The sequence below is a fragment of the Acromyrmex echinatior genome, chromosome 2 (genome assembly GCF_024713525.1).
Source record: "Acromyrmex echinatior isolate Ae372 chromosome 2, ASM2471352v2, whole genome shotgun sequence".
In the NCBI taxonomy this organism is placed as follows: domain Eukaryota; kingdom Metazoa; phylum Arthropoda; class Insecta; order Hymenoptera; family Formicidae; genus Acromyrmex; species Acromyrmex echinatior.
Window position 1 is genome coordinate 14,178,126 of NC_141853.1, and position 11,798 is coordinate 14,189,923.

At 33.0% G+C, this 11,798-nt stretch overlaps 2 protein-coding genes across 7 annotated transcripts in view; one reads left to right on the forward strand and one right to left on the reverse strand.

The window, feature by feature from the left end:
* Fstl5 (follistatin-like 5) overlaps nucleotides 1–11,798 on the reverse strand; it is a 40,664-nt gene that overhangs the window by 7,004 nt on the left and 21,862 nt on the right. For all 4 annotated transcript variants that reach the window (XM_087403028.1, XM_087403026.1, XM_087403025.1 and 1 more), the window contains 7 exons: nucleotides 6,299–6,400; nucleotides 4,848–4,977; nucleotides 3,540–3,773; nucleotides 2,192–2,370; nucleotides 1,482–1,616; nucleotides 1,153–1,285; nucleotides 455–615 (listed from right to left, as the gene is read on the reverse strand). In XM_087403028.1, coding sequence (XP_087259154.1) covers nucleotides 455–615; nucleotides 1,153–1,285; nucleotides 1,482–1,616; nucleotides 2,192–2,370; nucleotides 3,540–3,773; nucleotides 4,848–4,977; nucleotides 6,299–6,400 — 1,074 coding nt within the window. The remainder of the gene's footprint in view (nucleotides 1–454; nucleotides 616–1,152; nucleotides 1,286–1,481; nucleotides 1,617–2,191; nucleotides 2,371–3,539; nucleotides 3,774–4,847; nucleotides 4,978–6,298; nucleotides 6,401–11,798) is intronic.
* Nucleotides 482–11,745, forward strand: LOC105146734 (hemolymph lipopolysaccharide-binding protein). 3 transcript variants are annotated; one of them, XM_011057193.2, is made up of 3 exons: nucleotides 482–623; nucleotides 9,114–9,657; nucleotides 9,864–11,745. In XM_011057193.2, the coding sequence occupies exons 2-3, from the start codon at nucleotides 9,172–9,174 to the stop codon at nucleotides 10,158–10,160; spliced, it is 783 nt and encodes a 260-aa protein (XP_011055495.1). In that variant the 5' UTR covers nucleotides 482–623; nucleotides 9,114–9,171; the 3' UTR covers nucleotides 10,161–11,745. The 3 variants fall into 3 exon arrangements, with proteins under 3 accessions (XP_011055495.1, XP_087259165.1, XP_011055496.1); XM_087403039.1 differs by lacking the exon at nucleotides 482–623 and adding an exon at nucleotides 8,385–8,498; XM_011057194.2 differs by lacking the exon at nucleotides 482–623 and adding an exon at nucleotides 8,505–8,652.

The window sequence follows — 11,798 nt, forward strand, 5'->3', positions numbered from 1 at the left end:
TAGTGCACGCTTTTTTATTATTTACTTTAGAACGAAGATAATATTAAAGTTCGTCAGATTAAAATGAAATTTTTTTTAATTATTGACTCACTTAAAAAAGTGATAAAAAATCTTGATCTTCGATTCCCATTCGTAAGAATTTAAATATAAAAAAAAATAAATTTTTCTCAATAAAATGAATATTATAAAGAAAGTAAAGAAATATATATTAGGTGTTGGAATTAATTCGTAGCGTTTTACAAGTGATAGGAAGTACTTTCATTAATGTATTTTTTAATGCTCATGTGAAATAAATAACATTCTTTCATTAAAAAACGCTACGAATTAATTCCAACACCTAATATATATTCGTACGTTAATTGAAATGGTAGTCTGATGTATGGACGATATTACGGTATTTACAAGGCTAACGACGAAGGATAGAGGATCGAATTATTTCGTTCGAGTGGAATACCTCCGGTTCGCTGAGGGTTTCCACGTCCGTGCCGTAACGGCGCCAGACCAAAGGCGGAGGTGGTGTTCCGGTGACGTCGCACTTAATCTCAACGTTGTCCCCGACTCGTGCAGATATGTGATTCACTTCGAGGGATTTATCCAACGATACCACCGATACACCTGCACAGGTCAGAACCATCCTCGTATATATTATGTGTACGTTATACTTTGGCCAAATTGAATGGACGATCGTCCATCGTACAAACTTTGCATAATAATTCCACGAGGTCGTTTATATATGCGCGATGGCACTGTGCCGGTCACGTGTGCAGTCTGACAATTTACGGTGACACCATTGTCCATGGACAATGCGTCCTGCATTGAGATATTATTATAATACGGATTATTATAATACGGATAAGAAAATGATTTGAAAATAGTTAATTACTACGTTAAATTGTACTAACCGTGGCGAACGTTATTTGTCTTACAAAATTGTCAGAACAGTAATGATATAATAGAATATTATATAATAGAATTTTCGAGAACGAATATTTGTACTGGAAGAATTTTGAATTAAAGAAATTAGTGTTGAAAGATTAAATTAATTCGAATACATTTTATTAACATATAATGATTACATAATTTATCTTTGTCATCGATTTGTAAAAGATAAATCTCACGATAAATAACAAATGAATCACAAATGATGCTTACTATAAAGTTTGCTAAAGGCCATGTAGAACTCGTTAACGTTCAGTTTACCATCACCATCGGTGTCATCGTAACTGATCATGTGGCTCAAATTGCATCCTGCACATAGCTCTTCCATGTTTTCTTCTTCGGCGATCTGAATGTTCGAAAGAGTTTAAGCGTATTATTCGCTAGACGCTCGAGCAATGGAAAAATCGTGTTACTGCCGTTAAAATAATGGCCATCAAATAAATCTTATCGCAAGTACTTCTCCTTCAGTTTAAGTTAAACTTGAGAGAAAACGTTAATGAAGAAATACTACACGAAGAAAAGTATATTCAATGTTAAATCACCTGCAAGAGCTCTTCCCGCTCCAAATTACCGTCATTGTTTCTGTCGTAATGAGAAAACATAATGCTGACCAAATACTCCTTACTGTGATTATCCTCGGCCATTAGTCTGGCGTGACTATATAGAAGTAAGTTGTCCTACGATGGATAAATAGAATAAATAAATATAATATAGTCTGGATAAACAGATTATGTTTTAATAATTTTTTACAGTTAGTTATAAAGTATTACTGCAAAAAATTATAAATAAATTAAAAAAGTTATTCTTAACTAACATATATATTTTCATATATAATTTGTTTGTATTTTATACAAAGAAATCTCGATGCCATTTATACATGCTGAATTTGTATATATATATATATGTAAATAAATCACAGTTGAAAACCATAAATTACAAAAGCTCTCTTAAAAATATTTAATTATTTTGACTTTATATATTTTAAAATAATCATTATTTGATGAGAGTGAAAGAAAGATGGAGTATTATTCGCCTATCGTAGCTAAATAATAAATTCAAATTCTGTTTCATATACCTAGTAATTTTTTTTATTAAAGCTATATCCGAATATAGAGAATATTAATGATAAATACAGTCATCTATTTGCAACTCAAGAAGATAGGGCAGCGCTTTTCGTCGAGAAACCCTCGTTAAACTTTCCTACGTTTTAAATCGGAAATTATTGCATCGCGGAACAAAATCAATAACATACTTTCATAATCTCGTATTCCTGCGCCGAACACTTCTCGATATCGTGATCGTTCTTTCGTAGGAACGATTTGCTCACCGGATGATGCTTATTCTTGGACTTAGCGTACTTAGCGATATTCTTGCCTTTGGTGAAGGCATGGTACGCGAAGAAATCTTTTCGTGCCTGTGCGCTGTAATTACCTGGAAATGATGGAACATTCCATTATAAACTTCAAGTTTTCATGTAACGACATCTCTCTTTTTTTTTTTATTATCGTTACAACTCTTAACAAACTAGACTGCTGCGCGGCTGCTATAAATTAATAGAAAACTTTCAAGTTATTATTGAGTTCATAATGAAACCAAAGTTTTGTGAGTCCGCTCGTGGTTTCTTTTTCCTTTAGTGTAAACAATGAATTAAAAGTATCGGCAAAGATTTGGATAATCTTTATTTGATGTCTTATGAGATTTATATGCTGTTACGCTTATAAACTTAATTTACTGATGACTAATTAAAAAGTTATATTGGTAGATTAAAAGTCACACGATTAATTACTTATATTTCTTTATAATGACATATCCTGTCTCTAATAAAATTCCAATTGTGTTAATAATTCAATTTACAAAATTAAAATCTGAAAATATAGCTAATAATTGATTTATTTTATTCAATTGCTATTAATAAACTTGCTTTTTTTATAATCTTTGCTAAATAATTAAATAAAATTAAATCTAATAACTAGAGATATGGATAATTAAAATTAAATATAGATAGAGTTCAGCGCTCGCCGCGGGGCCGATAAACTCTAGTGTTCTTCTATTTCCGTCTCTATTTCACTAAAATGTAAAATACAAGAATTGATTTCAAGCCAGTAGAAAATCTCATTTTACCTTCCATATTTATCATCACCAATATTTAATTAAAAATTTAGAAAGACACAGATTTTTATTACTGAACAAAAATAACTAATTATTCAAAACGATTAATTCTTTAATACTATGCGGTATCAGAAAATATATACGAAAATATTACTGACAATCAAATTGTCAGTAATAAAAATCTATATCTTTCTAAATTTTTACGATGAATATCAGTTTACCGATTAAAATTAGAAATAAAACACATATGTATAATGCAATGTTTCTCGTTCCGAGATATTTCCTCCACGTGTGCGTAAGCTTTCTGTACTACGCAAGATAGAGACATAGGATGCTTTTCAGCAAGAGAGACACAGATGACGCAGTGTAGCACAATGAATAATTACATCCTAGTTATTTGCCAATGTTAAACCGAGATGAAACAATGATTTTCAATGCTGTGTTGTTTCTCTTCCTGGAAAACAGCTGCATATTGTCGAGCACGTGCTCACCATTGCTGAGGCATCTAGAGAGCCTTCGGGTGTTTAACGGAGTGTCGGCGTTGCAGGCCGCGCGATGCATCTCGCAGTGATTGACGTACACCCTGCCATTGCTTGCACAGACCGGTCGATGCCTCCGCGCGCATTTATGAATGCAGACGCACGCAGCGACGAGCTCCTCACCTTCCGCGGAGACTTGGCACTCTCTTCCCACACCGCAATACTTTACCAGGCATGGATCGTCGTCTGCGAAAAATATCGCATTCTTTGCTAACGTCCCTGCCACCCCCGCGAAATGCTCTACGAGATATGTTTGCGTATCGGGATCGCAACCCTTGAATACGCGGTCGGCGCGGCGCGCGAATGTTTCCCGTCAGCCGTATGTTAGAAACGCCCGCGATTGATGGCGAGATCTTATATGTGCGAAAACGGAATACCTTGCGCCGCGAATATACGCGTCCATTCACGATAAAATTGCCGATCATCCTAGGTAATGCGACCGTTCTATCTTGTTGCAATAAATCACTCTACGCAATCCTGTTCTGTTAGATCGCAACCTTAGAATACTACTGCTACAACTGCCGAATCATTTCGGAAGAAATATTTCTCCCTCTTTCCATCCCCAGTGTTCTCTTTTCATATTACGATTTGCAACAGTTTTATCATCGCAGAGAGTCAATAAGATGGGCATATTAAATAACGGGTGATTTGATTTCAAAATATATTTTTGCAAGCAGTATGAAAATTTAATCTGATGGAATATAATGTAAAGTGAAATATTAATGTATAAAAAATATCTACTAATTGTAAGCTCTATACTTATATATATATATAAAAGTATAAGCTTACAATTAGTAGATATTTTTTATACATTAATATTTCACTTTATATTATATTCTATCAGATTAAATATATATATATATATATACACATATATATATATATATATTAAAAAGAAAGGTATTATATATACGATACAAACGATACAATATGAAAAGAATTCTTCTGACATATTCCAATCATATTGCTCTCGTGTCACCCTTCTTTTATTCGCATTGAAATGCGAGCAATTCTCACAGCTTCGTAGCTATGTGCGGGTTTTTTTACGTCATTGCGATCTTGTTGATTATAGCATTGGTGCTTTATTTAATTTTAGTGGCGTACGGACTGATTTAATGACTGCACGAGGTAAACGCGTACGATCCCGGCGAATTGTGACCGGAGATACACAGTTTAATTAAACTTCCCGAACGGCGCAACGACATACGAATTACTAATTGACATATATATATGTAGAGAGGGGATTTAGCGGTTACGCACTCTTGTGGATGTGCCGGTTCTCCGAGTCTGCGAATTCGTCGTCCGTCGAGATTGGAATGGTGGATGGAGGACTCTCGGTGTCCGGCGACACGCCATTGTTGTCCACCGTAAAATAACGATGTCTCGAGCGCTGAAAATGATGAATATCATATATCAGAGATATTACGTCAAAGATGTCGTGCAACGAGATAACTTTTTTAACGACATAATCTCGTTATAACTGAGACTGCTGAGGTATCTCAAGTCGATTATCTTTAGCAAGTTGCATCGCATCTTTATGGTTTTTGAAGACTTCAAAATATTCAAAGCATCTCTTGAATTATTACGTCGTCAACGATTTGGATCACTTCGAGTTACCGGAAGTCGAGCGTGAGGAAACAAAAAGGTTACGCAGACTCGGTGGTTTCCGGATCGAGTCACAGTCCAAGTTATACCCTTCTACTCTGTCGAGTGCACCAACGGTCGATCTCATTCAGGTAAATACGGCGCAATGTCAATGTACACAGATAAATGTCCATAGATACCAGGGACAGGGGAGCGGATTATAGCCACTATCGGATGATGAGAGTTACGCGAGAAGTCTGTACTTTGGAGCGGAGCCAAAGAGATCTGTTGTAAGGAGAGTACTCATCTAACGGTCATCAGCTTTCAGATGAAGGCTTATACGAGTAATAATGTTCGCGAACAAGAGAAAGAAAGATAATACGAGAGGATACGAGCGAAGACGTGAAGGATTTGTATAATCGGGCGATAAGTTGTGTCGCGACTTGAAATTGAAACGAGCACTGAAAAGCTTTTCAGAGGAAACCTAATTTCAACCATTAATCTTCCGTCCAATTTCATTTATGTGAAGTTTTATTTCAGTTTAAACATAAGTAATGTTTAAACACAGCATTAATTATTCCTTCTTAAGTTAAGATTTACTTCGTTCATTGTACCCTTTGGTTAAAGAGAGGATTATTAAAAATCGATTATAAGGACAGCAAGGCAAGAAAATTAATTAAAACTAATTGCAGCAATTATGTTCAATTTAAGTTTGAAGATATGGATGCGAAAAAGTTTTATTAATTTCGATTACTGAATTATTTTCTGATCTAAGAATCGCTTAAATCTTTAATCTTTTTATCAAGATTCAATATAATTAAGATAATTTTAATTTAAAGAAATCTGCTATAAATGAATAAAAATGCATATACGAAACATGAATATCTTATAACTTTGCAAATACATATATAGTGTATATTAGTAATTCAAGATTGAATTATTTAAAGCAATGAAGATCCGGCTTCGACTGTAATAGGCATTTTTCTAATATTGATTGTGTTTCTTATAACCTTATTTTAGATAAATCATATACAATTTCGCTTAACAATAAAACAGCAAAATATAATTATGCGGTTTAATGAAAGTACATAATACTTAATGTTGATAAATGTATACACACAGCTTACCTTGTAACGAAGTATATCAGAACCTAGTGCAGGGGCAATATAAGTTGAGACGATCGAAAGTAACAGGAGATAGAAGGTTACGAGGCAAGGCTTTAGTCGCATCTGAAAAATATATCAAAAATTACATTAGATCGGTATCAGGTTTACTCTTTTATATCGGTTGCTTTATTGTTATTGTTTCTTAGATAAAAAAGGAATCCTACGAATGTAGATAATAAAGATACGCAGCAGATAATTGAATATGACATGAATTACTTAGCTGTCGACAGAATTCTTTTTCGACAGATGTTAGAGATAAAATTTACTACTTCGATTAATTTGAGAGGAAGATATATTTTTATTTTAGCTCGTTGTATGCAGACATGATCATTAATTCTACATATCTATTAGATAATTATGTTACAGTTATTATATAAATTAAATTTTATTTAAATTAATGTTAGATTGAATAAGATTTCTTTTTTATTTTTAGACGTGGCAGTCTCTATTAATAGCAGTAGACATTTTTGTATTATAATAAAAAATTACCTTTCGTTTTTAGTGCTCAAATAGTGCTTTCTATATAAATACATGAAAATATGTACTTTCTTGGAATCTCTATCAAATTTGAATTTTAAATTAACATATTTAAATAATTATATAAAATCAAAGAAAAATATAAAATATCGTATCTTTTGGGTACAAAATGTATAAAATATTTTCGTTTCTCTATAGATAAAGGCAAATTTCATACTGTGCCACAGTGGCACATTGTTCCCCTGTCCGGAATCCAATCCCGTTTAATACCGCGAGGAAGTTATACTTTTTCCAATTATCTAACCGTTCGTAATTTATATTCTTCTAATCCACTGAGACTACCAACTCTTCCAATATATGTATATATATATATATATATATATATATATATATATATATATACTACGAAAAGAAAAGAGAGGGAGAGGGGAGAGAAATCACTGCGATTTTGTATGCTTGGAAATTTACAGTGCTATATTCCGGAGACGTTTACACGGTAGAGGTTGGCCCATCTTAAATCTTCCGATTAACTTCGAGCGCTTGGTTGGTCTATATTTTATATACATGGCACTCGGAAATTTACCGTTAAAAATGGCACTTGTGTACGAATTGTAAGATATCGTATGCGAGCGCATACGATTTTCACTGAGATGCGAAAACACAGCCACCGCGATATAAAACGTGGTGAGCATACATTGAATACGAAACACCATTGTAAATCGACAGATATTTTTTTATTATAGTAAAATAATGAATTATACTTAAAAATAACTCACCCTTAAATTATTCACAAAAACTTTAGTATTAATGAAAACTGTTGCGTATTAATATCATTTTAATAGATTATTTTATTGGATTAGTTTTATATGATCGTATATTAAGCACTAAATAAATTCTAATATATGTAATATAATATTTTTTTAAATAAGAGACAAGATGAGAAGATGAAGAATGTTTTTGTCACTCGCTTGAACAGTGCTTTCTTAATATATAAAATACAGTTTCAGATAATCATGTAAATATATATACACACACACTCACATATATATTAGGTGTTGGAATTAATTCGTAGCGTTTTACAAGTGATGGGAAGTACTTTCATTAATGTATTTTTTAATGCTCATATGAAATAAATAACATTCTTTCATTAAAAACGCTACGAATTAATTCCAACACCTAATATAGGTGTGTATATATATATATATATATATATATATATATACATATAAATTTTAAAATATTTATAACTATTTAAAATATTGCCCTTCCTCGTTTCCGAAAAGATATGAATTAAAAGAGAAATAAACGTAGACTAAAATTTTGTTTATTGTTTAATAGTTAATTCGATTTTATTTTAAATGACTTTTCCAAATCATTCCGTGACACTTAATTAATTTTCTTATTTAGGATATGCCAAGGAATATTTTTTATCTAAAAGAATGTAGAATCTTCTCAACTTTCCGAATTAGCTTGATCTTAAACAGATGTGAAGCAGAAGGCTATCATTTGGCGCCACTGCTGTGGCGCCACTTAGTCCTTGAACGATTGCTGATGATAGGACACTACAGTCTTTTGGGAGGGTCATTTAGCCTGTCTTGGTCTTGGTATGTCGAGAAGTTGATTAGGAACGTAGGGGCGTGCTGACAATACAAGGAAGCCTCAGTTCTTCTTTGATCTCGGTTTGGTACGCATATGTTTCTTGATACAGTTTTCAAGAACGAATAGTAGGCAGATAAATTAGTGATTTGAAGTGAATCTTTCATTTTCTTTCGAATTTTATTTTAAGATTTTTGTGAATATTGTGTGTGTGTGTATATATATAATTTTTTTATTACAAGGTATTGGCATTCATGTACATATATATAATTTTTCATATGTGAATATTCTTCAGAATTTATCATACAATTTCCTCCATTAAATTTCTTTATTTATCGTATTATATCATAAGATTCATACTATCGAGGTATTTATTTTTTTATTTTCTCTCATATCATTTTTATTATCACCAAACAGTTTATGACATTTTTCCTTTGTTGTGTCAAGAATAAATCTCTATTTTTTCTTAGATAGATTGCTTGAAGAAATATTTATAATATAGATACATGACTTAATTTTGAAACTGTAATTTGGAACTAGTAATTTCCTTCGAAGTAATAATTCATATATACATATACAGTATATTTCTATTAATTATAAATCCCTATCATTATTAATTACAAATAGTTTTCCAATCTTCTCATCTTTTTATTAAAAGAGAATCCCTATTTTATCTGGAAACTCGACGATTGTTCGGTTGCAGATCTCAGCGGAGTACTTTGCAAAGCTAATCTTCGAAGAGCGACGAATTCACGGGAAGAATGATGGTGTACTTCTTATTCGTCGGTTGCATTGTGTTGCTGCTTGGTGCTCTCGAGAAGCCGTTTGTCTCGGTTGCAGTTCCAACAACGAGAGGATATGACTCCGCACAGACAACCTCCGCCGTCGCCGCGAATCTGAACGGGGGCGCACAGGACGCGGCCGCGAGCATCAATAATCCGGAATCCGCCTGCCCGTGCTTGACATCGGTCAATAGCTCGACGATCCCCGGACAATCGGACTGGATGACGCAACAGAGCCGGCAACGTCTCGAGCAATTCTACACTCAAAACGTGATGTTGCATGGCATGATGTGTTCGTGCAACGTGGCCATGCGCGGTGCTCCAATGAGAGATGATTATCATTACGCAGCAGGTATCGGCGCACATAAGTTACACACGAGAGCCGCCACGTGGAACGATGCGAGGAAGTTCTGTAATGAGGAGGGTGGTCACCTCGCCATTATCAATTCCATTGCTGAGGAGCATGTGAGTCGCTAATTCAATTATATACTTAAGTATTATTGATTATGTAATACACAATAAATGATTCGTATGATTTTCATTTTCTTTCATCAAATATATTTATGAGATGTACGAAAAATATGAATAACGTCCGATTATAAGGACGCGTAACCATATCATCGAAAATTAATGTTACACGTACGCTGTGCAATCTGTTGATTTTCTTTCAGATACTACTGAACATATTTAATCGGTCTGGACCGATCAAGGGCGCAGCTTATCCCGACGAGGCTTTTTTAGGTATACACGATCTTTATGCAGAAGGAGAATGGGTTACGGTGTTGGGTGATTCGTTGGCAAAAACCGGTTATACCAGGTGGAGCGATAAGTGGGGCGGACAACCCGACAATGGAGGCGGCAAACAGCACTGTGGTGCCCTAATGAAAGAGGGTAGCATGGATGACGTCGCGTGCGATGTCCCATTTCCATTCCTCTGTGAACTTCCGCTGATGCGAGTTTTACAATAAGAAAAAATAGGAAAAAAAAAATAGCGGCTCAGTACACCTTTAAAGATTAAGCTCTGCATAAGGTTTATATGCTCTCCTTGTGTATCTTGGCGCTTTCATGGTGGCATTCTGTGAACATCATATCCACAAAGGGTCTTTTTCTAGAATATACACATACATATATACATAGGGTGTGTTTCAAAATCATCGGATTTCCTTTTAAGAGCGGATTCTAGTCACTTTTACCACTTGCCATACCATGCCTAAGCGCATGAAATGTTTTTATGATTCGATACGACTTTAATCTCTATTAATAAAAACTATTGTAACCTCTTTATATTTTTCATATAAATAAGATTTTTATTTTATAATATTTCAAAGAATTCTCTCCGATGAAAAGAAATCCGATGGTTTTAAGACACTGTATATCTTCTATATACATCTAAAATATGTGTATATATATATATATCTTTTTTTAACATATAACATCTTTCGAGTTTCTCGCTATTATTTTCTACAATAGATTATTCATCAAGAAATGTCTGGCTTACGTAGTTTTATATAAATATGTCTTTCTGGATTTTTGAGATTTATCAAAAAATTTATTCTTTTTTTTTCCTATATGTATTTACATTGATATGAATTTAAAATAACAAACGAACTTTTTGATTACTTGGTCTTACTATCATTATTAATGTTGAAATTAGCGATTCTAATTAGTTGCTTGTTTCTGTACAGTACAGTTGTATTTCTGAAGTTTGGACATTGCAAGTTTCCGTTGTGTAATACAACGGTACTATTATGCGTTAAATTATGTTGTATGAATTTACAGTAGGGTGAGAATTTTACTTTATAGTATTACCGCAAGAGTGCAACAATTTCGTAAATAATATTTAACAATTAACTACATATTTATAGTCTGTTATATCATTTTATATTTTTGTGTTAAATGGAATTGATATTTTTATCCGAATCTTCCTGTTTTACGAGAGTTTTAACCTCGCATATCATAGTCAAAGTATAACTTCCAAACCTTTCGCGATTTATGTTTACAGGAAATATAGCACTCACGTAGTTTTGAAAAATAAAGAATTTATAGAGACATCGATAGAGTAGAGCAATAGAAGTCGATGTTACGGCGTAAGTCATTATTTACGGCGTACAGGCGTGTAACTCGTGATGTTTGATTTTGTTGAATCCTCGCAAAATTACGTTTGAAATTAAGAGGTATGCGGAAAATGAAGACGAAGCTAATTTCAAATGCAATATTATACTTGTGCTGAAAATTATAATTCTAGAGAAACCAGATGTCCAGAGAAACCAGATCAAATAGCAGATGATAATTAATACCTTTCTATTACGTACAATTAATATGAAAACATAAAACATGATTAATTATATGCTGAGTAATTATATATTACGCTATATAAAAATTATGAACTTTATTGTCTATCGCGTATGACATGTCTTGACCTATTTAGTTAGAAACGTAGTTAATTGACGTTCTTTATTCTTTAATCTTATATATTTTAATCTTATACATTTTAAATAATATTTTATGTACAGATAAAAAAATAAATTATACATTATGTATAGATTTAACAGATCACCTTTAACTTTTTTTTAGACATTATCTCATAATTTTTAGAATTTAACAAA